The following is a 27,904-nucleotide window of genomic DNA, read 5'->3' on the forward strand; positions in this document are numbered from 1 at the left end:
TGGTTGGCAAGGCTTTTTTATTTGTAACAAAGAGGTAGAGGGACATTGTCATCTGGTGAGTGGAATGCAGAGCCTTTCATAGGAGACTTCATCATCTTCAAGGGCAGGGAAAGGAGGGATTCAGGAAGAGAGAGAGCAGCTGCATGGGCAGTCTTCTGGACATGGCTTCCTCCTGCAACAATTGCCTGAAGACTTCCTCACCAGGTCAGCAACAGCCACCAGACTGTTGGCTACTGCCACAGCTGCTGCCACCACTGCTGCCACAGCATCCACTGCTGCTGCCACAGCATCCACTGCTGCCACCACTGCTACAGCAGCCACTGCTGCCACCACTGCTACAGCATCCAGAGCTCTGGTGTCTGTGTCGGAGAGATCTGCGGGGCCTGTGGTGGCTCAGGCAGCAGCCACCACCCCCAGAGCTGCAGCAGCCCCCAGAGCTGGAGCCACAGCCTCCCCCAGAGCTGGAGCCACAGCAGCCCCCAGAACCCAGGCTACAGCAGGAAGACACAGGGGGGCACTTGGGAGGACACTTGGGAGGACACTTGGGGGGACACTTTGGTGTCTGGCACTTGGGAGGGCACTTGGGGGCACACTTGGGAGGGGGCTGGCACTGTTGCTGGCTCTGCTGGCAGGACATCTCGGCCTGTGGGTGTTCAGAAGCTGCAAGAGAATGCCACACATGTCACACAACAGACACTGTGGCCACCTGACACATTCTGCCTACCCCAAAATTTCACTGATAATCAAGGCAACATCATTTACACTGTCATACCATGTTCATCATGAATTTAGAAACTTAGAAATCCGTGCCAATGAGGTACGTATTGTCCCCTGGTATCCAGCCACACTGAATGAATATCTAGTGACCTTGTAAAACATCTGTTGGTCTTAGTACTTCTACATGTGCCAGTACATTGATTATTTCAGAGATAAGTGGTTGTAATGGAAAGATTAACCATGACTTGAAGCTGTTTTTAGTTTAAGGTCAGTATTCCAAAGTACCTTGTATGTCACTGAGGGAGTAAGCTGAGCCTCTGACAGAAAAATATGTAAGCCCTCTCAAGGCTGACTTGGAACAGTAGGGCCTATTGTGAGGTCAGAGTTCAGAGGTATCCAAATCATCAACTGCTCAGCTAAGGGTGACAAGGTCAGTATCAGCCTTGTGGTGTCCTATTGATCTAAGTAGTGTGTGAACAGATCCCAGAACCAGGAATCTCTCTCTTTCTTTCCACAGTCAAAGGAAGAGACTGCTGTTCATTCCTGACTGGAAGTCTTCTTAGGAAATGAGGAGAACTAACTCCTCCCTGAAACCTGTCCAGATGCATATACTTCTCATTGCTCACTCTCTTTTCTTGAGGGTTCCTAAACACTGAAGTTACTATGTACTCTCCAGAGCCAGAATGTCCCAAGCATTCCATTTTCTCTCAGAACTGTTACTTCTGTATGTCCATGTTGTCATTGTCTCACACCTCACTTTTCACCACATTCAATATACCAATATGTCCTCTAGGCAGGAAGACCCCTCCCAGTCCCCTCTCCAGATCTAAAATAGCAACACCTCTGGAAAAGTCTTTGCTCTTGTCTCCCATGCACACTTACCAAGATGATGGGCAGCTCAGGATCTGTGGGTATCTCTGGAGGTAAGTGGATGGAGGTGCCCTGTGCTTCAACCCTTTTATTCTGATCCTGGGCTCTGCCTCAGCCTATCAGACAGTGTCTGGACAGGGGAGGCCCCGCCTCCTGACACCCACAAGGTCATGTGGCAGCTGATGACCAGATGTTCCTCACCAACCTTCCTCCATGAGGCCAGGCATGCTGCATCTCTCTTAGACCATAGCTTAGGCATGAAGGGAGGAAGTGGATTCCTGGATCCTTAACCCTGGCATACCTGCAGAGTACCTGCCTGGGTACCAGTCACTTCCCTGTCTTTTTTCTTTTCTGTTCCTTCTTAATTTTGTATGTACAGCATGTAGCCCATATTGAGCTAACAAAACCTCGACATTTCTTCCGTAATTGCTTCAATACTTGCACTTTTCCAACTGTGCCTATGTAAGTCCATTTTAAACATCTACACCAGTAAAATCCTGCATGATGGATTTGGAACACCACCAAAACTTGAGTTGTGTTGAATGTCTGTTTAGGCTGTGTCCGTTTCCATATTTACTAAGATAGTGCAATATTAAGAATAATGTAAGACTGTTATGAAAATAAAACATCATCAAATGATCACATAACCTGTATGTAACACATCTGTGCAAATTGCTAAATACAGATGAGGATGCTTTTCTTTAATCATAGCAATTGGGAGAACACTCATCAGTGAACAATGTATGCTATTCTTAAAGAGGATCTGAGTTTGGTTTTAGCACCTAAGTGGGGCAGCTCACAACCACTGTAACTCCAGCTTCAGAGCATCTAACACCCTCATCTTACCTCTTACCAAAGGTACATGCAGTCATGTACACATACCCACACACAGAGATACACACAGATACACACACAGACACCACAGTTTAAGATAAAATTATTACCTTTTAAAATAGCAATTGAAAGATAGAGGCTCAATAAATAAAATGTATGAAAATGTCACAAGGAAGCCCAATATTTGTCAAATTTATATACATTAATAATTGTACAGAGGTGATAGTGTCCAGAGAGAGTGGACATCCTTATTTTATCTGTTTCTTTATATTTGTCTCAGTATACATTTTCATATCATATATTTCATGAATTTTCAGGTAATCCTTATTCAGGAATATACTACCTTTTCTTTACTGTTTCAATATTGCTGGATATTCTGAACAAGCAAGCACATCTCCTTCATGAAAACTGCATGCTACCACTAGTGTGGTCAGATGGCATATTAGTAAGGAGAAAATCAGAAAGAGGGCTCATTGAGTTCAAGGGAAGTGACAAAGACATATACAAACTAAATTGGCAAAATCTCTTCTTCTTAAATACTGGTGAACTCTGGAATTTCAAGCCCTGGGAATATCATGAGCTTGGGACACAAGAGCAGGGTGAGCACCAAGAAAATATGATAGAGAAACAGGGCTATTTATAATTGTTTAGAGACTATTCCTATATATAGTTGTGTAAGTCCTTGTCTCCTGTCATATATTTTCATCTATCATTTGTCCCCATGTCTTTTTAAAAATACATGTAATATTTACACATACCTGAGGGTATAACTCTATATGGCCCCTAAAGCCCATTGGTCTTTCATTTACTATGTTTCAGGGTCAGATCCATAGAAGACCCTAACACTCTCAATGATACCTACCACAAAGTCATTAGCAAAGACTTGTTCAGGAATGTATACCACTTAACAGAAGTAGAAAGTCTTACGATGCACAGCCTTAGCTAAAAGGCTTTACCTGAAGCATTTCCCACCGGCTCTCAAATTTGTTCTCAGATCAATGATGGTATTTTCTTTCTTTCTTTCTTTTTTTTGGTTAAGATTTTCTCTAAGTTATATGTTTATGAATTTTAGCTGCTATGATAATGCAGCTGAGGTCCACATTATTTTTCTTTTAAACTATGATGTTTAATGTAGTCATAAGGAATTCCTTAACAACCTGTCTTAGGGTTTGAGTTTTCCTTCAGTAGTTGAACACTCATTCTGTAGCTATTTGTTGATGCCTATGCCTTTCACTGGAATCTTCATTGATGTGCAAGCTTAGAAATAGACACTCCTAAGGACTTGGCTCACCCCAATGGAACCTGAACTCTGAGGCAGACTGAGGTAAATAGTCTCCTCCTCAGTTGTTCCGAAAGGCTTAGCAACTGGGAGAGGTCAGGACACGATCCATGATTTCCACAATGGTAGTTATGCATGGCTCAGTTTAGGACTTGTAGGATGATGTGGCTGTGACTCCAGCTACTCCACACTTCTGCCCTTTTGCAGGGTAACTCCCAGGTCCTCAGCTGAGCACCTGTGCATAGTTGTGTATGAGTGCCATTCTCGCTGGGGGAAGACTAGAGTCAGCCTTGACTGTGAGCTCTGGAAACTTAGGCTGCAAGACAATATGAATATTTTGACCAAATGCTGTTGACATTCTAAGGGTTTCAGTTGTCAGAGATTTTTCTTTTATAAGACCATATTTTCCTTATCCTAGAATATAAGAAAACACTGAAAACTCTAACCAGAAGTAATTAAAATAAAAAAATAATGTTTTCTCCACACCCCGGAGTCCAAATCAAGAAAATTCAATGCTGTTTTTTAGGATGTTCATTCTTGTCTGTTTCTTTTTTTTTTCAGTCTTTTTTTTCTTTTATTTTACAATACTATTCAGTTCTACATTACTATTCAGTTCTACATAACAGCCACAGATTCCCTTGTTCTCCCCCTTCCTGCCCCTCCCCTTCCCCCTAGCCCACCCCCTATTCCCACCACCTCCAGATCAAGGACACTCCCGAGGATTGAGATCGACAAGGTTGGATAAAGCACAGGGACAAATAGCCGAACGAATGGAAACACATGAACTATGAACCAAAGGCTGAGGGGCCCCCAACTGGATCTTGTCTACCTGTTTAACAATTACACATGATATATAAATACTCTCAAGTTATAAAGTCTGTAAATCACTTAATTTTAATTACTTTCTTATTAAAGAATACTATCTGATTGTTGTTAGTGGTATAATTTTACTATATAGATGACATGTAATAAAACCATTCAAAACTCATTATTTTAAACTCTTTTAAAAAAATTCTTCAAAAAATTATAAAACATATTACACAAATAGTAACATTTTTCACTTCTCTATCTCTCTCCTCATATGTGTGTATGGGCGTGTGTGTGTGTGTGTGTGTGTGTGTGTGTGTGTGTATGTGTGTGTGTGCATCTCTGTGTGTATGTATATATGTTATGCTTTTGTGTGTAATCTAGATGTCAACTTTAAGTGGTTCACTTCCATATTCTACTTTTATCAATAGATAGGTCATAAAAACTAAAAATAAACAATGAACTTCCAAAGAAAAACTTCACCCTAGGTCAAGTGGATTCAACACACATGGATGAAACTTCAAAATTACCAGATGCAAAGTGTACTTCACCCTCTGTAGCCATGAGAACTCTCTTAAAAATAGATCACATTTTGACTGTAAAAGTCCTAACAAATATGAAAGAATTAAAATAATTCTCTCTTTATCAGACTAGAAACCATTAGGAATGACAAATAAGAAAAGAAACCATATAAAAACTATTGAGACTAAAAAATATACTCTTTAGTGACTAGTGTGTGATAGAATAATTCAGGAAGGACATTGTTTAAATTCCTAAAAAATCAAATAAAAACAAATATGTATGCAACAAAGGCAATGCTTTTTTTCTTAGCTTTTGTTTTAATAGGAATAATTATTTTTACAGAATATATTCTGATCATGTTTCCTCTTCCTTTATATACTCCCAGATACCCTTACCTCCTCACCCTTCCAATTCTATGACTTCTTTCTCTCTCTCTCTTTAGAAATGAAGCAGGCAAACAAAAACAAATCAGAATAAACCAAATAAACAAATAGACAAAAGGGGAAAACACTAGAAATGCATGTGTATGTAGAGACATTAACATTTGCACAAACACAGAACTCATAAACAAAATATTGAAAGCCATAATGTATAAGCAAAGGACCACCGAGGTTTAAAAAAAATCCTGACTACAGCATTGTGAGACAAAAAATTTTCAAAAATACCATTGATTTTGTTGATAGTTATCTACTGCTGGGCATGCAGCCTGCCCTTAAGTGTGGTTTGTAAATACAGTGATACTCCATTGGAGAAAACCATTCTTTCTTTTGCTGGCAGTCGATGCTTGGAGATGGATCCTGGGAAAAGGATGGGGACTTGGCCTGTTAGATACAAAGTGTTTCCCCAAAAGAGGAGTGATGGTAACAATATTCTAAACAGGAGGACAATGAACAGGCAGAATAATTCTTATGGGGTGAACATAATCTTATATCTAGCATTCCTTGGGAATCTGATAAAGCACATTTCTGTTTACCAGACGACACCTCATTTAATCAGTTCTCAAAAGTCAGCTACCTCAAGGCAAGGACATCTAGTTCCTGGCCAATCTACACCCACACACTTTCATATTTCCTTCTTGCTTCACAAAGATCTATATTCCACTGTCCCTGGGGGTTTGCAAATTGCAGGGACTACTACACTCTAGAGCAGTCAGTCCTCACACTTTATCATAACAATAATTATTTTGTGCCATCGACAATGGTTAATGCAGTGCATCACAACTGATCAAAGTTCAGAGAACAAGTATCAGCATATTGATCAGCCAACAATGAGATAATCTATGTCACACACCTCCAAAGACACATGGATCATTGCAGAGGAGGTTGTGAAAAGACTATAAGTTTCAGAGGTGAGGTGAGACCAAAGCAAAACAGGATTGGTTCACTCATAAAAATCACAGCAGCTGTGGTTGCCTACAAAATGAATACATATGAACAATTGGTGGCTTCTGGTATAAGAGACTCAGTTTTCTATAAGTATGTGGCCACTCCTCGGCTGGCCTTGCTCCAGGGGATGTCTCCACACTCAGGTGTTTATGGGCAGCACAGATGGGACTTTCTTGGTTATAAAACAAAACCAAGAAGAGGACTTGAATTGGGAAGAAGACAAGGAAGTGTATCTTACAGGTCTTATTAGTAGGAAAAGGTGTGAATATCCTCAAACTACAGGACATTGTGTTAAAAAAATTAATGAATTGATAAATATTTTATTAAAACATTAAAAATTAAGCACATTAAAGAAATAGATTACCAGGGTGCTTGGTATGATTTCATAGATATTAGAATGGTTGAGTAATTACTGATCAGTAAATGCAATTAAGTATATGAATAGAGTTTGTGACAGGAATGTGATAGACCATCTCCATTGGTGCCAAAATAGCATACAGAAAAATCAAACATCATTCATGATTAAATCCCTGAAGAATCTAGGAATAAAAAAGATATAGCCAACTTAACATAATGGAGTAAAAACAAAATTACTTCCTTTATAATTGGTACCAAGGCAAGGGTGCCCACTTTCTGCATTCTTAAAATCTTAGCTAGAGCACTGTCAGATAAAGGCAAAATAGAAATGCAATCAGAAAAGGAAGAAGACAAATTATCTGTGTTTGCAAACAGTAGTATCCTAAATGTGAAATGCCCTAAAATTCTACCAGAAAAAAAAAAAAAAACCTTAGATAAAATGATCAGCTAAATGGCAGGCTACAAAATCAATATTTCAAGTTCAGTAGCATTTTTGTAAGCCAAAAAAGTACAAAAGTAAAAAGTCCCATTCAAGATAGCCTTAAAAAAAAGAAAGCCTTGAAATAAACAGGAGCAAGGAAGTAAAAGAGTTCCACAATGAAAACTGTATAAACTGAAGAAAGAATTTTGAAAAAACAAAAGATAGGCAGACCACTCATTCTCACATATAGATAGATTTAATGTTGTAAAAACAACTGCCTTACAGAAAGCAATCTCCAAGTTCAATGCAACCCTTATCAAATACAATAAAATATGAATTTTTACTGAAATAGAAAAATGTACATGGTATTTAAAAGACCACACATGAGTAAAATAATAAAATATGGAAAGGACAATGTCAAAAGCATCAAAATATCTACTAAAATTATATTTCAGAACAAAATTATTATATTACATTGCAAAGACTGCTGCATACAGCCAGAAAATAGATGTGTACACCAGTGAATTAGACTTCAGGACCCAGAGATAAACCTACACAGATACATCCATGTGGTCTTTGATGACAGTGTCACTAACACACACTGGATAAGAGTGTGTCCCTCAGTAAATGGTGCTGAGAGTGCTGGATATGCTCACACACAAGAAACAACTAGATCCACTCATCTTACCCTGCCCAACATCAGCTCAAATGAGTTCAAGTCCCAAATCTAAGTCTCACAACTACTCTATACCATCATGGAGAAAAGACTTCAGGGTAAAGGAAGCTGCAAGAATTTTCTAAATGATCTTCATTTTTGGGAAAGAGAATTGTGGAGGTTTATGACATTGAAAAGTGTATACTTCAAAAGGTAAGAGTTAGTAAATAGATAGTTTACAGGATGAGAGAAATATGTGGAAAACTATACATTTGTTGGGGGAATTAATACCTAGAAAACAAAAAGAATTAAAATATTCCCAGAAAAATCATTCAATTAATAAGACGAGAAATGAAATGAACAGCCAGTGCTAGAAAGAGTAATGTCTAGCAATATATGAAAAATATTTATTTTTATTAGCCATCAGAGTGATGGAAATGAAACTGATACTGAGATTCAGCTCACAGCAGACATTGTGGCCATCATCAAAAACACTTGTGGCAAATAATGCTGGTGAAAATGTTAGTGAAAAAGAATCTGAAAACTAAAACTAGAATTATCTTGGGATCTAGCTCCAACAATTCCAGGTACACGCCTAAAGTCTTCAAAGTCAGAATCCCACAGAGACCCCTACAGATGGACATGTCACTGCATTGTTGATAACAGCCACCATATAGAACCAACCTAGATGATCATCACATGTGGACAAAGAGATGTGGTGTGCGTGATCAATGGAATTGTATTCATTTGTAAAAATTAGTTAAGTCCTTTGCAGGAGAATGGATGGACTCAGCTATCAGGTCAAGTTAAAAACTCAGATACAGAAAGACAAATATTGCACATTTTTCTATCACACATGAAGTTTAGAGTAAAATAGACGAGCATACACATAAATGTATAGTATGCATTATACTTTTCTAACTTGAAATTTTCAACCAGTTCAGTGGTGCTTTCTACCACATAAAATTTAATTTATTGAAAATATGGTCACCACATTATATATTACAGTGAGGCTCTGCTGTTTATATATTGTCCATATAGCAAGTGAATAGGTCTTCATAATGTTCAGTGTGCATATTACACTTTGCGGCATACAACCCTAAATATTTTACCAAATAATGAACTTTTACATGTGAATTAATGAATTTTATTGTGTTTAATTCATATATAGCACTGGGATTAAAATGTTATAAGATATTTTTCAAACATATTTATATACATATGTGGATATAAATTTAAGCAGGAGGAAGACAGGATGAATGAGAGCATCTGGGGGTCACTCCAGTGTGAAGAAACAGTGGTACAATGATGACAAAGCCTGTTTCCTACAATGACAGAGGACAGCATTAGAGACCTGAAGGAGACCACAGTTCAATGAAGTCATTGTCTTAGTTCCACTGCAGAGACTTAATTTGAAAAGCAAATCACAGAAGTATGGAGAGGCACATACAAAGATGGCCACACATCCACTCTAGAATACTGGTCTCATCAGTGTCAAGATTTCAGCAGCCACCAGCAGAGGGGAAGGAATGAGACCACTGTCATTGGTCAGCTGTATGGGAGTTCCCACATTATAACAACTCAGTTACAGCTGCAAAATAAAGTGATGGAAACTATGTAAGTTCTTGCAGTTGTAGGTCAAATTTTGTCTGAGAAAGAGTAACAAAAAATGAAGTTGAAGAGAAGAGACTGACTGATATACTGAATATCCTTCTTTAATCAGAATATTGAATCTTCATCCTTTTTTAAATTTAATTTTATTTTATTTTACAATATAATTTAATTCTACATATCAGCCACCGATTCCTTTATTCTCCCCCCTCTAACCTCTTCCCTTCCCCTCAGCCCACCCCTCATTCCCTTTTAATCTAGGGCAAAGACTCCCCCGAGGATTGAGATAAACCTAGTAGACCCAGTCCAGGCAGGTCCAGTCCCCTCTTCCCAGGCTGAGCCAAGCATCACTGCATAAGCCCCAGGTTTCAAACAGCCAACTCATGCAATGAGCACAGGACCCGGTCCCACTGCCTGGATGCCTCCCAAACAGATCAAGCCAATCAACTGTCTCACCTATTCAGAGGGCCTGATACAGTTGGGGGCCCCTCAGCCATTGGTTCATAGTTCATGTGTTTCCATTCGTTTGGCTATTTGTCCCTGTGCTTTATCCAACCTTGGTCTCAACAATTCTCACTCATATAAACCCTCCTCTTTCTCCCTAAAGCTCTACCCGGGGCCTAGCCGTGGATCTCTGCATCCAGATCCCTCGGTCATTGGATGGAGTTTTTAGCACAACAATTAGGGTATTTGGCCATCCTATCACCAGTGTAGGTCAGTTCTGGCTTTCTCTCCACCATTGCCAGCAGTCTATTGTGCAGGTATCTTTGTGGATTTCTGTGGGCCTCTCTAGCACTTTGCTTCTTCCTATTCTCATGTGGTCTTCATTTACCATGGTCTCCTATTCCTTGTTCTCCCTCTCTGTTCTTGATCCAGCTGGGATCTCCCGCTCCCCCAAGCTCTCTTTCCCTCGACCCTCGCCTTTCATTACCCCCACTCATGTCCAGGCTGTTCATGTAGATCTCATCCTTTCCTCGTCATTGGGCAATTCCCGTGTCTTTCTTGGGGTCCTGTTTTCCAGGTAGCCTCCCTGGTGTTGTGCATAGCAGTCCAGTCATCCTTGCTCCACATCTAGTATCCTCCAATGAGTGAGTACATACCATATTTGTCTTTCTGAGTCTGGGTTACCTCACTCAGGATGATTTTTTTCTAGATCCATCCATTTGCCTGCAAACCTCATGATGTCATTGTTTTTCTCTGCTGAGTAGTATTCCATTGTGTATATGTACCACATTTTATTTATCCTTCTTCAGTTGAAGGGCATCTAGGTTGTTTCCAGGTTTTGGCTATTACAAACAATGCTGATAAGAACATAGCTGAGCAAGTGCCCTTATGGTATGACTGAGCATTCCTTGGGTATATGCCCAAGAGTGGTATAGCTAGATCTTGAGGTAGATTGATTCCCAATTTTCTAAGAAAATGCCATATGATTTCCAAAGTGGTTGTACAAGCTTGCATTCCCACCAGCAGTGGAGGAGAGTTCCCCTAGTTCCACATCCTCTCCAGCATAAAGTGTCTTCAGTGTTTTTGATCTTAGCCATTCTGACAGGCGTAAGGTGGTATCTCAGAGTTGTTTTGATTTGCATTTCCCTGATGATTAGGGATGTTGAGCAATTCCTTAAATGTCTTTCAGCCATTTGAATTTCCTCTGTTGAGAATTGTGTTTAGTTGTATAGCCCAATTCTTAACTGGACTGTTGGTATTCTCCTTCTTCTATCCCAAGTCTTAATTGGACTGTTGGGCATTTTGATGTCTAATTTCTTGAGTTCCTTATATATTCTGGATATCAGTCCTTTGTCAGATGTGGGGTTGGTGAGGACCTTTTCCCATTCTGTAGGCTGTCGCTTTGCCTTGTTGACTGTATCCTTCGCTCTACAAAAGCTTCTCAGTTTCAAGAGGTCCCATTGATTGATTGTTTCTCTCAGTGTCTGAGCTACTGGTGTTATATTTAGGAAGTGATCTCCTATGCCAATGCGTTCAAGACTACTTCCTACTTTTTCTTCTATCAGGTTCAGAGTAGCTGGGTTTATGTTGAAGTCTTTGATCCACTTGGACTTAAGTTTTGTGCATGGTGATAGATATGGATCTATTTGCAGCCTTCTACATGTTGATATCCAGTTATGCCAGCACCATTCGTTGAAGATGCTTTCTTTTTTCCATTGTAAACTTTTGGTTTCTTTGTCAAAAATTATATGTTTATAGGTGTGTGGGTTAATGTCAGGGTCTTCAATTCGATTCCATTGGTCTATATGTCAGTTTTTATGCCAGTACCAAGCTGTTATTATTACTGAAGCTCTATAGTAGAGCTTGAAGTCAGGGATTGTGATGCCTCCAGAGGTTGTTTTATTGTACAGGATTCTTTTGGCTATCCTGGGTTTTTTGTTTTTCCATATGAAGTTGAATATTATTCTTTCCAGGTCTGTGAAGAATTGTGTTGGTATTTTGATGGGGATTGCTTTGAATTTGTAGGTTGCTTTTGGTAAAATTGCCATTTTTACAATGTTAGTCCTGCCTATCCATGAGCATGGGAGATCTTTCCATTTTCTGACATCTTCTTTAATTTCTTTTTTCAGGGATTTACAATTCTTGTCATATAGGTCCTTCACTTGCTTGGTTAGTGTTACCCCAAAGCATTTTATATCATTTGTGGCCATTGTAAAGGGTGATGTATCTCTGATTTCCTTCTCAGCCTGTTTATCAATTGTATATAGGAGGGCTACTGATTTTTTTGAGTTGATCTTGTATTCTGCTATGTTGCTGAATTTGTTTATACGCTGTATCAGTTCCTTGGTTGAATTTTTGTGGTCACTCAAGTATACTATCATGTCATCTGCAAATAGGGAAAGCTTGACTTCTTCCTTTCCAATTTGTATCCCCTTAATCTCCTTCTGTTTTCTTATTGCTCTGGCTAGAACTTCAAGTACTATATTGAATAAGTATGGGGAGAGCGAACAGCCTTGCCTCGTTCCTGATTTTAGTGGAATAGCTTTGAGTTTCTCTCCATTTAATTTGCTGTTGGCTGTTGGCTTGCTGTAAATTGCCTTTATTATGTTTAGGTATGTTCCCTGTATTCCAGATTGCTCCAAGACCTTTATCATGAAGGGGTGTTGGATTTTGTAAAATGTCTTTTCTCCATCTAGTGAGATGATCATGTGGTTTTTTTCTTTGAGTTTGTTTATATGATGTATTACATTGACAGACTTTCGTATGTTGAACCACCCTTGAATCCCTGGGATAAAGCCTACTTGATCATGGTGGATAATTGTTTTGATGTGTTCTTGGAGTCTGTTTGCCAGTATTTAATTGAGTATTTTTGCATCCATGTTCATGAGGAAGTTTGGTCTGTAGTTCTCTTTCTTTGTTGTATCCTTGTTTGGTTTAGGAATCAGGGTAATTGTAGCTTCATAGAAGGAGTTTGGTAATGTTCCTTCTGTTTCTATTGTGTGGAACAATTTAGAGAGTATTGGTATTAACTCTTCTTTGATGATCTGGTAGAATTCTGTGCTGAAGCCATCTGGTCCTGGGCTTTTTTTTTTTTTTTTTTTTTTTTTTTTGGTTGGGAGACTTTTAATGACTGTTTCTATTTCCTTAGGGGTTATTGAACTATTTAAATAGTTTATTTGGTCTTGATTTAGCTTAGGTATGTGGTACCTATCCAGAAAATTATCCATTTCTTTTAGATTTTCCAGTTTTGTGGACTAGAGGTTTTTGAAGTATGACCTGATAATTCTCTGGATTTCCTCAATGTCTGTTGTTATGTCCCCCTTTTCATCTCTGATTTTGTTAATTTGAATGCTCTCTCTCTGTCTTTTGGTTAGTTTGGATAAGGGCTTGTCTATCTTGTTGATTTTCTCAAAGAACCAACTCTTTGTTTCATTAGTTATTTGTATTGTTCTCCTTGTTTCTATTTTATTGATTTCACCTCTCACTTTGATAATTTCCTGGTGTCTATTCTTCCTGGGAGACTTTGCTTCTTCTTGTCCTAGGGCTTTCAGGTGTGCTGTTAAGTCACTAGTGTGAGATTTCTCCAACTTCTTTATGTGGGCATTTAGTGCTATGAATTTCCCTCTTAGCACTGCTTTCATAGTGTCCCATTAGTTTGGGTATGTGGTGTCTTCATTTTTGTTGATCTCTAGGAAGTCTTTAATTTCTTTCATTATTTCTTCCTTAACCCATTGGTGATTCACTTGAGCATTATTCAGTTTCCATGAGATTGTAGGTTTTCTGTCCCAGCCAGCAGGGTCTTCAGCAGAGACCCTAGAAGGGGGAATGGTGAATGAAGGCACAAGAGACACAAAGAATTAACAGCAAGAAAATATTCTGATAAAGCTGCAAAATTTTATTTTTCTCAGGTGGGTTTTATAGTAAGCAGACCAAAAAACTTTCTCTGGGGAAAGATCAGGGGACTGTTGAGTTGACAAGCAACTCAACCAAGCAACCTAACCACAAAACATTTTTACTAATGGTCACTGTAGCAGAAAGATAAGGAAATGTTAAGTTATTTTCTAATAAATCAGGACTTGTCCAGGCATGTCAAAAGTTTCTGGTTAGTGGCTCAATACTGGACAACAGAAACTTAACTCAGGCAGGCAATATGGCATGGCTCTTAAAATTGCCCTCGGCAGTTTTCTGTAGATTTTGTTGTTGAAATCTAACTTTTTAAACCATGGTGGTCTGATAGAACACAGGAGGTTATTCCAATTGTTTTGTATCTGTTGAGATTTGCTTTGTGGCCAAGTATGTGGTCGATTTTAGAGAAGGTTCCATAGGGTGCTGAGAAGAAGGTATATTCTTTCTTGTTAGGATGGAATGTTCTGTAGATATCGATTAAGTCCATTTGAGTCATGACATCAGTTAAGTCCTTTATTTCTCTGTTAAGTTTCGATTTGGGAGATCTCTCCAGTGGTGAAAGTGGGGTGTTGAAGTCTGCCACTATTAATGTGTGGGGACTTATATGTGGCTTAAGCTTTAGTAATGTTTCTTTTACATATGTTGGTGCCCTTGTGTTTGGGGCATAAATGTTCAGAATTGAAACTTCATCTTGGTGGATCTTTCCTGTGATGAGTATGTAATGCCCTTCTTGATCTCTTTTGATTGATTTTACTTTGAAGTCTATTTTGCTGGACATCAGGATGGCTACACCCTCTTGTTTCTTAAGACCATTTGATTGGAAAGTCTTTTCCCAGCCTTTTATTCTTAGGTAGTGTCTGTCTTTGAATTTGAGGTGTGTTTCTTGTATGCAGCAGAAAGATGGGTCCTGCTTTCGTATCCATTCTGTAAGCCTGGGTCTTTTTATGGTGAATTGAGTCCATTGACATTAAGGAATATTAATGACCAATGATTGTTCATCCCTGTTATTTTTTGGTGGTAGTGTGTGTGTGTACTTCTCTTCTTTGGGGTTTATTGCTGTGGCTTTATCTATTGCCTGTGTTTTTGAGGGTGTATCTGACTTCCTTAGGTTGGAATTTTTCTTCTAGTGCTTTCTGTAGGGCTGGGTTTGTGGGTAAGTATTGTTTACATCTGGCTTTGTGTTGGAATGTCTTGTTCATTCTGTCTATGATGATTGAAAGTTTTTCTGGGTATATTAGTCTAGGCTGGCATCCATGGTCTCTTAGTGTCTGCATTACAACTGTCCAGGTCTTTCTGGTTTTCAAAGTCTCCTTTGAGAAGACTCCTTTGGATGTTATTTTGATGGGTTTGCCTTTATAAGTCACTTGGGTTTTTCCTTTGCTGCTCTTAATATTCCTTCTTTATTCTCTACATTTAGTTGTTTAATTATTATGTGACAAGGGGACTTTTTTGGAGGGCTAGTCTGTTTGGTGTTCTATAGGCTTCTTGTATCTTCATAGGCATTTCCTTCTTTAAGTTGGGAAAGTTTTCTTCTATGATCTTGTTGAATATACTTTCTGTGCCTTTGAGTTGGTATTCTTCTCCTTCTTCTATCCCTATTATTCATAGGTTTGGTCTTTTCATGGTGTCCCAAATTTCTTGGACATTTTGGGTCATGACTTTGTTGGCTTTAGTGTTTTCTGTGACTGATGAATCTATTTCTTCTACCGTATCTTCAACGCCAGAGATCCTCTCTTCCATCTCTTGCATTCTGTTGGTTATACTTGCATCTGAAGTTCCCATTCGTTTACTCAGATTTTCTATTTCTAGCATTCCCTCTGTTTGTGTCTTCTTCATTTTTTCTATTTCCCTTTTCAGGTCTTGGACTGTTTCCTTCATCTGTTTCATTGCTTTTTCATGATTTTCTTTCAGGGCTTTATTGTTTTCTTCCAGGACTTTATTGTTTTCTTCTAATTTATTTGTCCTTTCCTCTACTTTTTTATAGCATTCTTCCCATTTTTTGTTTGTCTTTTCCTCTATATAAGCTTCTACCTTCTTCATGATGTTATGCATAAGGCTGTTTTCTTCTGCTTCTTTCAATTTTTGATGTTCAGGTCTAGATGTTGGAGGAGGGCTAGGTTCTGGTGATGCTGTATTGCTCTTCATTTTGTTGTATGTACTTCTGCCTTGATGTCTGCCCATCTCCTTGTGGTTCATTCTTGGTCTTATCAGTGCACTTGGTCCAGAAAGAGCTGACAGATTCAGGAAGTCTCTCTCTCTTGTCCAGATGGGAGCTCTCTTCTCCAGATGGGAGCTCTTGTCCAGACAGGAAGTCCGGGGCAGGATGGGAGCTGGGGGCTAGTCTCTAAGTCTCAAGAAGTGGCTGGGGTCTAGAGTGATGATGGGCGTGGGGGCAGGGCATGGAAATTGCAGGGTCTGCCAGGGGTCTTGTAGAAGGGGAGCCTTCCCAGTAGGGGTGGGGGTAGAAGGGATCCTGCCCGGTGGCCAGAACCTGGGGCCCAGTTGTGAAGGTCTTCCCCGGAGTGGCTGGTGCCCAGGGATGGGATCTAGGCTGAGCCCAGGCACTCAGCTCTTGTCCAGATGGGAAGTCTGGGGCAGGATGGGAATCTTCATCCTTCTAATGATGTCTAATAGTGAACATTCACCTTTAACCCCCTTGACACTGGGTTTGTCCCCAGGTTTTATTATTGTGAGGAGTGACTGCCATTTCTAAATTCTCACATCAGGTTACAATTAAAAAGACCAACTTAGTTCTTACAGATGCAGTGGAACAGTTGGTACAAAGTCATAGGAAACACATCCATGTGTAGGAGGGGACAAGAGCTATGAGTGCCACTCTCTGTGTGCAGGAAAAGATGACTAAGGGAGAGGATGAGGATGGTGCTGAGAAGATGAGCAAGAGTCTGGTCAGGACTGGTTGGCAAGGCTTTTTTATTTGTAACCAAGAGGTAGAGGGACATTGTCATCTGGTGAGTGTAATGCAGAGCCTTTCTCAGGAGATTTTAGCATCTCTGAAGGCAGGACAAGGAGGGATTCAGGAAGAGAGAGAGCAGCTGCATGGGCAGTCTGCTGAGCATGCCTTCCTCCTGCAACACTTGTCTGGAGTCTTCCTCACCAGGTCAGCAACAGCCACCAGACTGTTGGCTACTGCCACAGCTGCTGCCGCCACTGCTGCCACAGCATCCACTGCTGCTGCCACTGCTACAGCATCCACTGCTGCCACCACTGCTACAGCATCCAGAGCTGTGATGATGGCGATGGAGAGATCTGCGGGGCCTGTGGTGGCTCAGGCAGCAGCCACCACCCCCAGAGCTGCAGCAGCCCCCAGAACTGGAGCCACAGCCTCCCCCAGAGCTGGAGCCACAGCAGCCCCCAGAACCCAGGCTACAGCAGGAAGACACAGGGGGGCACTTAGGAGGACACTTTGGGGGACACTTGGGGGGACACTTTGGTGTCTGACACTTGGGAGGGCACTTGGGGGCACACTTGGGAGGGGGCTGGCACTGTTGCTGGCTCTGCTGGCAGGACATCTCAGCCTGTGGGTGTTCAGAAGCTGCAAGAGATTCACACACCTGTCAGAATCACTCATGTCAAAACACCATCCACAGTCCTCTCATTTGTAACATACTCATGTCATCACAGTGTGTTTTTCATGAATTCAGAACCTCAGAAACCCATGCAAGGGAGACACTAATGGTCCCCTGGTATCCAGCAGCACAGAATGAATACCTAGACACTGTAAAATTTCTTCTGGTTCCCGTCCTCATACACATGCCAGGACATTGATTGTTTAAGGGAAATATAATTGTCAAAGGACAGAGTATTCATGGCTCTTTGCTGTCTTTAGTTTAAGGTCAGTATTCCAAAGCACCTTCTATGCCACTGAGGGAGTAAGCTGAGCAACTGACAGAAAAATATGTAAACCCTCTCAAGACTGCCGTAGAACTGTAGGGCCTGTTGTGAGTTCAGAGTTCACAGGTATCCAAATCATCACCTGCTCAAGCTAAGGGTGACTAGGTCAGTGTCGGCCTGGTGGTGTCAGGTTCATCAGAGACGTGTGTGAACAGATCTCTGAACTAGGGGGCTCTAGTTTCCCAAGTCAAAGTGACAGCCTGTTGCCCTTTCCTGACTGGAAGTCTTAGGAAATGAAGTCAAGCATTTTCTTCACAGGCCACCTCCCCCTGAAACCAGCCCAAATGAACACAGTTCCCTGTGCTTAGTGTCCCGTCCTGAGGGTTCCTATACACTGAAGGTACATTGTTCTCTCCAGAAATCCCCAAGCATTCCAATGTCTCCAGAACTGTAACTTGTGTGTTTCAATGTCGTCATTGCCTCACCCCTCACTCTTCACCACATTCAATGATCTAATTATATGTCCCCTAGGCAGAGACACCCTTCCCAGTCCCCTCTCCAGCTCTAGACTGGAAACTTCTCTCAAAAAGTCTCTGCTCTTTGCCGGGCGTTGGTGGCACACGCCTTTAATCCCAGCACTCGGGAGGCAGAACCAGGCAGATATCTGTGAGTTCAAGGCCAGCCTGGGCTACCAAGTGAGCTCCAGGAAAGGCACAAAGCTACACAGAGAAACCCGGTCTCAAAAAAAAAACAAAAACAAAAACAAAAACAAAAACAAAAACAAAACAAAACAAAAAGTCTCTGCTCTTGCCTCCCATGCCCACTTACCAAAGTGACAGGCTGCTCAGGATCTGTGGGTATCTCTGGAGGTGAATGGATGGAAGTGCCCTGTGCTTTGGCTCTTTTATTCTGATCCTGGCTCTGCCTCAGTCTGTCAGATAGCATCTGGACAGGGGAGGCCCTGCCTCCTGACACCCACATGGTCATGTGACAGGTGATGACCAGATGTTCCTCACCAACCTTCCTCCATGAGGCCAGGCATGCTCCATCTCTCTTAGACCATGGCTTAGGCATGAAGAGAGGAAGTGGATTCCTGGATCCTTAACCCTGGCATACCTCCAGAGTACCTGAATGGAAAACAGTCACTTCTCCATCTTTTTTTCTTTTCTGTTCCTTCTTAATGTGATATGTGAAGTATATAGACCACATCAAGGTAGTAAAATTTGAAGTTTCTTCCAAACCCTCTTCCCTCTCTGCACTTTCCCAACTGTGCCTGTGTTAGTCCAGCTTAAACATCTACACCAGTAATATCCTACAGGATAGATCCCCAACAGTGCCAAGATTTGTTGCGGTGTGGTTCTGAAAGTCTGTTTATGCTGTGTCATTTTTCATTTTAACTAAGGCAGTACAATATTGAGGATAATGCAAGACTGTTATGAAAATAAATGAAATATCAAATGATTATGTAGACTGTTCACAAAAGACACATGCAAACTTCTAAATACAAGGTGAAAATACTGCTCTTTGAACATAGCAAGTGAGAGCTGGCACATGCGTGAAGAATGCATCCTGCTCTTGTAGAGGATCCAAGTTTGGGTCCTAGAACTAAGTGGAGCAGCTCACAACCACCTGTAACTCCAGCTTCAGAGCATCTAACACCCTCTTCTTACCTCCGAAGGTACATGCAGTCACGTATACATACCCACACAGAGACAAACACAGAGAGATACACAAGATATAAAGACATACACAGACACACAATTTAAAATAACAATATCATCTTAAAAAGGCAATTTGAAAGAAGATAAAGAGATTCAATGAATAATATTAATGAAAAGAAAGCCCAATTATGGCCAAATTTATATGCATTAATAATTACAGAGGTGATTGTGTCCAGAGAGTGTGGACATCCTTATTTTATTGTTTATTCACATTTGTCTCAGTACATATTTTTATATCATGTATTTCATGAATTTACATGTAATCCTCATTTAGGAACATACTAACTGTTCTTTACTATTTCAATATTGCTGGATGCTCTGTAGAAGCCAGCACATCTCTGTCATGAAAACTGAGGTCAGATGGCACATTAATAAGAAGAAAATCAGGAAAAAGGTTCACATGACATTGAGGGAATGATATTGTTCACCTATAAGAAATGAAGAATAGAGTCAGTCTATTTTTGCATATGAAACAAAGGGCTGATGGGCCATATGCCTGACTGAAGAAGACAGTTTATTTAAAAAAAGAATAACTCCATAGTAATTCAGAAGAATGTGTTTTTGTGGCCATTAGATCTCTGTTCTCTCTATGTGACTGATTTCACTTATATTCTACATGTCCATAGGATATATATAAACATATTATTTAGAACTTTTTTCTTTTCAAGATTTAGTAGAAATAGCTGCGGTTGATCAAGAAAGATATGGTTGTAAAGAGTTGTGTTTTAAGATTATACTAAATCTGAAAAAAAAAGTCAGTGAGAAGAGGCAAAGAAATATACAAACCAAATTGACAAAAATCACTTCTCCTTAAATGCTGGTGGACTCTTGACTTTCTAAATCTTGAAAATAATATGAGGTTGGGACACAGGAGCAAGGTGAGCAAAAAAAATATGGTAGAAAAACATGGGTACTTATAAACATATAAAGAGTTCAATATAGAGAGATGTGTACCTGTCTGTCTTCTGTCATTTATTTTCATCTATCATCTGTCTCCAAGTCTTCTTCAAAATGCATCTAATATTTAACATTCCCATTGATCTTCCATTTACTATGTTGCAGCATAAGACCCATAGAAGACTGTAACACTCCCAATGATAACTACTCCAAATCCATTTGCAAAGACTTACTCAGAACTGTATAACACTTAACAGAAGTAGAAAATCTTACGACACACAGCCTTTTGTGCTACATTGTCTGACATTTCCCACCTGCTCTCAAATTTGTTTTTAGGTGAATGATGATTTTTCTGTTGGTTACGATTTTTCTCAAAATTATATGTTACAAACTTTAGCTGCATTGATAATGCAACTGAAGTCCACATTATTTTTTTTTAATCCATGATGTTTAATGTAGTCATGAGGAATTCCTTAACAACCTTTCTTAGAATTTGTATTTTTCTTCAGTAGTTGAGCACAATCATCCTATAGCTATTTGGTGATGCCTAAGCCTTTCACTGGAATCTTCAATGATGTGTAAGCTTGAATATAGATACTCCTAAGGACTTGGCTCACCCCAATGGAACCTGAACTCTGAAGCAGACAGAGGTAAGTGTGTCCACATGACCTCAAGAAATCTTTTACTGTCTCACATGCTTTGATTTTATTCTCCTCCTCAGTTGTTCCAAAAGGTTTAGCAACAGGGCGAGGTCAGAACCTGATCCCTGATTTCCACAATGGTAGTTAAGCATGACTCTGCTTGGGACTTCTAGGATGATGTGGGTGTGATGTCAGCTCCTCCATACTTCTGCCCCTCTGCAGGGCAACACCCAGGTTGTGAGCTGACCTTTTATACACAGAGAGGTGTGCATGAGTAGCATGCTGTCCAGTAGAAGACTGCAAGACAATATGAACATTTTGACGACATTCTGAGGGTTTTGATTGTCAGATATTTTTCTTTTATAAGGCCATATAAGAAAATATAAAAAAAAACACTGAAAATTCTAGTCACAAGTAATTCAAATAAAAAAAAAGTTCTTTTCTCTGCACATCAGATGCTGAATCATGAGAATTCAACGTTGTTTTATGAGATGTTCATTCTTGTCTACCTGTTTAACAACTACACATGATGCATCAACTCTCTCAAAGTATAATGTCCACAAATCACTTAATTTTAATTAACATTTTTAAATAATACTATTTGATTATTGCTAGTGGTATAATTTTAATATATAGATGTAGTAAACATTCAAAACTCTCATTATTTTATAGTAATTTTTGAAGAATTCCTCAAAAACTGATAAAATATATTACACAAATAATAATGCTTATTGCATCTCTCTCTGTCTCTCTCCTTATATGGTGTATGTATATGTGTTTGTGAGTGTGTGTATGTATATGTGTGTGTGTGTGTGTGTGCTTTTGTGTGTAATCCATGTGTCAAATGTTGAGTGGTTTCTTCAATATTCCTCTTTTGTCAATGGATAGGTCATGAAAACTAAAAATAAACAATGAAGCTTCAAAGTAAAACTTCACTATGGGTAAAGTTGATTCAACACACATGGACAAAACTTCATAATCACCAGATGCAAAGTGAACTTATTTTTGTAGCCATGAAAACCCTAAAAAATAGATCACATTTTGACCATAATATGACCATAAATCTTAACAAATATGAAAACATTAAAATATTTTTCCTTATCAGACCAGAAATCAATAGTAATGAAAAAAATAAGAAGCCATATAGGTATAATTGAGACTAAACAATAAACTCTGAATGCCTGATGTGTCATGGAATAAATCAGGGAGGAAAATTTTAAATTTCTTAAATCAAATATGCATACAACAAAGGTAATGTTTTTTCTTCACTTTCATTTTAATTGAGATTAATTTTTTCATAGAATATATTCTGATCAGGTTCCCTCCTCCTTCATATATTCCAGATACTCCCTACCTCCTCACCCTTCCAATTCTATGACTTCTTTCTCTCTTTCTTTAGAAAAGAAATAGGAAATAAGAAAAACAAACAAAAACAAAAAAACAAATAAAACAAAATAAAAAACAGGAAAACAGGAAAAACATACGTTGAGACTGGTTACCTCATACATCATAGCAGCTGTTGTTGCCTGCAAGCTGAGTAGATGTAGACAGTCACTGACTTCTCGTATAAAAGACTCTTTTTTCTGCAAGTGTGTGGCCACTCCTAGGCTGGCCTTGCTCTAGAGAAGGTCTCCACACTCAGGAGATTATAGGCAGCACAGATTTTCTTTGTTATGAAACAAAATCAAGAAGAGAACTTGAATTTGGAAGAAGACATAAAAAGGTATCCTGTAGGTCTTACTAGGATGAATAAGCAGCAACTATCATCACACTATAGTAAATCATGTAATAAAAATAATGAATTAATAAATATTTTATTAAAACATTGAAAATGGTGTACATTAAAGAAATAGTTTACCCTGGTGGTTGGTATGATTTCATGGATGCAAGGATGGCTGAGCTATAACTAATTAGTACATGCAATAGAGTATGTGAATAGACCTAGGGACAGGAATGTGATAATCATCTCCATTGGTGCCAAAATGGCATGCAGAAATGTCAAGTACTATTCATGATTAAATCCTTGAAGAAACTAGGAATAGAAAAAGATATATCAAACTTTATCTAAATGGGGTGAGCATAAAATTATTTCCTTTATAATTGGGACCAAGACAAGGGTGTCCACTTTCTCCATTCTTAAAATCTTAGCTAGAGCTCTGGGAGAGAAAGACAGAAAAGGAGGGCAAGCAGAAAAGGAAGAACACAATTATCTCTGTGCAGACAGTAGTATCTTATATGTGAAATGCCATAAAATTAACCAAAAAATAAAAATGAAAAATAAAAACTTAGGTACAATGTTCAGCAAAGTGTCAGGCTACAAAATCAATCTTCCAAGTTCAGTCACATTTCTGTGAGCCAACATTGAAAGTCTTAACAGAGAAAGAAGGATAAAATCCATTTATGGCAGAATAAAAAGAAAAGAAAACCTTGGAATAAAGAGAAGCAAGGAAGAAAGAGTTCCACAATGAAAACTTTATAAAACTGAAGAAAGAAATTTGAAAAAGCAATGGAAGATAGGAACACCTATTTTTACATTATTAGTAGATTTAATATTATGAAAATAATTATCTTACAGAACACAACCTCAAAATTCAATTCAAAACTTACCAAATACAATACAATAGAAACTTTTACTGAAATATAAAATGCAATCTTAATATGTACATGATATTTAAAAGACCACACACCAGCAAAAATTGTCAAGCACAGAAAGGAAAATGTCAAAAGTATCAAATATGTACTGAAATTATATTTCAGAACAAAATTATTATATTAAATAGCAAAAAAAAAAAAAAACTGGTGCATACTGCCAGAAAATAGTTACATACTCCAGTAAAATAAACTTCAGGACCCAGAGATAAACCTACACAGATCCAGCCATGCAATTTTTGATGAAAGTGTCACTAACGCACATTGAAGAAGAGAGTTCCTTATCTATAAATGGTGTTAAGATAGCTGGATATGCTCATACAGAAAAAAAAAAAACTAGATCCATTTCTCTTAGCCTATACAAAATTAACTCAAATGAGTCAAAGTCAGAAGCTAAGACAGACAACTACTCAAGACAAACAAGGAGAAAAGATTCAGGGTATAAAAAGTGGCAAGGACTTTCTAAAAGGATCTTCATTCTCAGGAAAGAGAATTGTGAAGATTTACATGACCTTGAAAAGTGAATACTCAAAAAGTTGAGAGTCAGTAAATATCCACCTTACAGGATGAGAGAAAAATTTGGAGAACCATACATTTGTTAGTGAATTAATCACTACAAGATAAAAAGAAATAAAAATTTACCATAAAAATCATGCAATTAACAAAAGGAAAAATAAAAAAGTCAGTACTCAAAAGAGAAATGAAAAGCAATATAAGGAAAATATTTATGTTGTAGCCATCAGGTAAGTGGAAATGAAATTTATTGAAATTGTAGCACATTGAAGTAAGTCATCAAGGCCAGTGTCAGGAGGAACAATGGTAACTAATGTTGTTGAGGATTGTGGAAAAAGGAAACTCAAAGCTAAAAGGAGAATTATATTAGGATTCAGCTACACCATTTTCAGGTCTACATCCAAAGTCTCAAAGTGAGCATCCAACAGAGACACCTACAGACTGGTATGTGTCACTACATTGTTGATAACAGCCCCCATATAGAACCAGCCTAGATGACCATCACATGTGGACAAAGAAAATATGGTGTGCATGATCAATGGATTTGCATTGAGTCCTAATGAAAAGTTAAGTCCTTTGTAGTTGAATATATGAACCCAGCCGTAACATCGTCCTAAAATCATTAGACACAGAAGGAAAAGTTTTGCCCATTTTCATCATTTATGGAGTTTAGATCAAAATACCTGTACACATGCATAAATGTTTAATGTGGATTATACTCTTCTAAACTAAAATCTTCTATCAGCTCGATGGTTCTTTCTACTACATGTAATTAATTTTATTGAAATTATGTTCATCTGCTTTTTCATTTATATTTGTTATAGGCGGGTTATTCTGTTTTATACATTGTTCAAAGAGTAAGTGAAAATATCAAAACAACATTCAATATGTACACTACTCTTTGTGGCATACATCCCTAAATATTTTTGCAAGAATAACTGAACTTTACATTTAAATTAAAGAATTTTATTGTATTTACATTATATATATATATATATATATATATATATATATATCACTGGGATTTAAATATTAATGGACATTTTCAAATAATTTACATGTGTATATAAACTTAAAGCACGAGGTGAACAGGGTGAATGAGTGCATTTGGGGGGCAACCTGAGTGTTGTGGGACAGTGATGACAAAGCCTGTTTCCTACAGTGAGAGAGGACAGTGTTAGAAACCTGAAGGAGACCACAGTTCAATGAAACCATTGTCTTAGTGCCACTGCAGAAACTTGATTTGAAAAGCAAATCACAAACGTATGGAGAGGCACATGCAAAGATGGCCACATATCCACTCTTTTTTTTTTTTTTTCCGAGACAGAGATCTGCCTGCCTCTGTCTCTCGAGTCCTGGGATTAAAGGCATGCACTACCACTGCCTGGCCACACATCCACTCTTGAATACTGATTTAATCATTGTCAAGATTTCAGCAGCCACCAGCAGAGGGGAAGGAATGAGACCACTGTCATTGGTCAGCTGTATGGAAGTTCCCACATTATTATAATTCAGTTACAGCAGCAAAATAAAGTGATAGAAACAAAGCAAGTTCCTGCAGTTCTAGGTCAAGTTTTGTCTGAGAAAGAGTAACAAAAAATGAAATTGAAGAGAAGAGACTGACTGATGTGCTGATTGTCCTTGTTTAATCAGAATATTGAATCTTCATCTTTCTAATGATGTCTAATAGTGAACATTCACCTTCAACCCCCTTGAAAATGGGTTTTTTCCCAGGTTTTATTATTGTGAGGAGTGACTGTCATTTCTAAGCTATCAAGTCTGGTTACTATTGAAAGGACCACCTTAGTTCTTACAGATGCAGTGGAACAGTTGGTACAAAGTCATAGGAAACACAGATGCATTTAGGAGGGGACAAGAGCTGTGAGTGTCACTCTCTGTGTGCAGGAAAAGATGACTAAGGGAGAGGATGAGGATGGTGCTGAGAAGATGAGCAAGAGTCTGGTCAAGACTGGTTGGCAAGGCTTTTTTATTTGTAACAAAGGGGTAGAGGGACAATGTCATGTGGTGAGTGGAATGGAGAGCCTTTCATAGGGGACTTCATCATCTTCAAGGGCACGACAAGGAGGGATTCAGGAGGAGAGAGAGCAGCTGCATGGGCAGTCTGCTGAACATGGCTTCCTCCTGCAACACTTGTCTGAAGTCTTCCTCACCAGGTCAGCAACAGCCACCAGACTGTTGGCTACTGCCACAGCTGCTGCCACCACTGCTGCCACAGCATCCACTGCTGCTGCCACTGCTGCCACAGCATCCACCACTGCCACCACTGCTACAGCATCCACTGCTGCCACCACTGCTACAGCATCCAGAGCTCTGGTGTCTGTGGCGGAGAGATCTTCGGGGCCTGTGGTGGCTCAGGCAGCAGCCACCACCCCCAGAGCTGCAGCAGCCCCCAGAACTGGAGCCACAGCCTCCCCCAGAGCTGGAGCCACAGCAGCCCCCAGATCCCAGGCTACAGCAGGAAGACACAGGGGGGCACTTGGGAGGACACTTGGGGGGACACTTAGGGGGACACTTTGGTGTCTGGCACTTGGGAGGGCACTTGGGGGCACACTTGGGAGGGGGTTGACACTGTTGCTGGCTCTGCTGGTAGGACATCTCGGCCTGTGGATGTTCAGAAGCTGCAAGAGAATCACACACCTGTCAGAATCACTCATGTCCAAACACCATTCACAGTCCTCTCATTTGTAACATACTCATGTCATCACAGTGTGTTCTTCATGAATTCAGAACCTCAGAAACCCATGCAAGGGAGACACTAATGTTTCCCTGGTATCCAGCAGCACTGGATGAATACCTAGTGACACTGTAAAATTTCTTCTGGTTCTCATCCTCATACTCATGCCAGGACATTGATTGTTTAAGGGAAAAGTGGTTGTCAAAGGGCAGAGTATTCATGGCTCTTAGCTCTCTTTAGTTTAAGGTCAGTATTCCAAAGCACCTTCTATGCCACTGAGGGAGTAAGCTGAGCACCCGACAGAAAAATATGTAAACCTTCTCAAGACTGCCGTGGAACTTTAAGGCCTGTTGTGAGTTCAGAGTTCAGATGTATCCAAATCATCACCTGCTCAGGCTAAGTGTGACAAGGTCAGTGTCGGCCTGGTGGTGTCCTGTTCATCAGAGAGGTGTGTGAACAGATCTCTACACTAGGGCGCTCTAGTTTCCAAAGTCAAAGTGACAGCCTGTTGCCCTTTCCTGACTGGAAGTCTTCGGAAATGAAGTCAAGCATTTTCTTCACAGGCCACCTCCTCTTGAAACCAGCCCAAATGAACACAGTTCCCAGTGCTTAGTGCCCCGTCCTGAGGGTTCCTATACACTGAAGTTATATTGTTCTCTCTAGAATTCCCCAAGCATTCCAATGTCTCCAGAACTGTAACTTGTGTGTTTCGATGTCACCATTGCCTCACCCCTCAGTCTTCACTATATTTAATGACCTAATTATATGTCCCCTAGGCAGAGAGACCCTTCCCAGTCCCCTCTCCAGCTCTAGACTGGAAACCTCCCTCAAAAAGTCTCTGCTCTTGTCTCCCATGCACACTTACCAAGATGACAGGCAGCTCAGGATATGTGGGTATCTCTGGAGGTGAATGAATGGAAGTGCCCTGTGCCTTGGATCTTTTATTCTGATCCTGGGCTCTGCCTCAGCCTGTCAGACACTCTCTGGACAGGGGAGGCCCTGCCTCCTGACACCCACATGGTCATGTGACAGTGATGACCAGATGTTCCTCACCAACCTTCCTCCATGAGTCCAGGCATGCTGCATCTCTCTTAGACCATGGCTTAGGCATGAAGGGAGGAAGTGGAT

General features: G+C 39.6%; 1 protein-coding gene and 1 long non-coding RNA gene across 4 annotated transcripts; both read right to left on the reverse strand.

The window, feature by feature from the left end:
• On the reverse strand, window positions 1–27,726 carry LOC114683133 (late cornified envelope protein 1C-like). Of its 3 annotated transcripts, none has more exons than XM_037206718.1 (2): window positions 27,642–27,719; window positions 1–660 (listed from the first exon to the last, which is right to left on the reverse strand). In XM_037206718.1, exon 2 carries the CDS (start codon window positions 635–637, stop codon window positions 206–208), a length of 432 nt encoding a protein of 143 aa, XP_037062613.1. In that variant the 5' UTR covers window positions 638–660; window positions 27,642–27,719; the 3' UTR covers window positions 1–205. The 3 variants fall into 3 exon arrangements, with proteins under 3 accessions (XP_037062613.1, XP_037062612.1, XP_037062611.1); XM_037206717.1 differs by lacking the exon at window positions 27,642–27,719 and adding an exon at window positions 1,600–1,684; XM_037206716.1 differs by lacking the exon at window positions 1–660 and adding an exon at window positions 26,052–26,720 and having other exon boundaries at window positions 27,642–27,726.
• On the reverse strand, window positions 16,723–18,570 carry LOC119088181. Its single transcript, XR_005091777.1, has 2 exons — window positions 18,489–18,570; window positions 16,723–17,361 (listed from the first exon to the last, which is right to left on the reverse strand). It is a non-coding gene; the product is annotated as an uncharacterized LOC119088181 (long non-coding RNA).
• Window positions 27,727–27,904: the final 178 nt, after the last annotated feature.

The sequence above is a fragment of the Peromyscus leucopus genome, chromosome 6 (assembly GCF_004664715.2).
Source record: "Peromyscus leucopus breed LL Stock chromosome 6, UCI_PerLeu_2.1, whole genome shotgun sequence".
NCBI lineage: Eukaryota > Metazoa > Chordata > Mammalia > Rodentia > Cricetidae > Peromyscus > Peromyscus leucopus.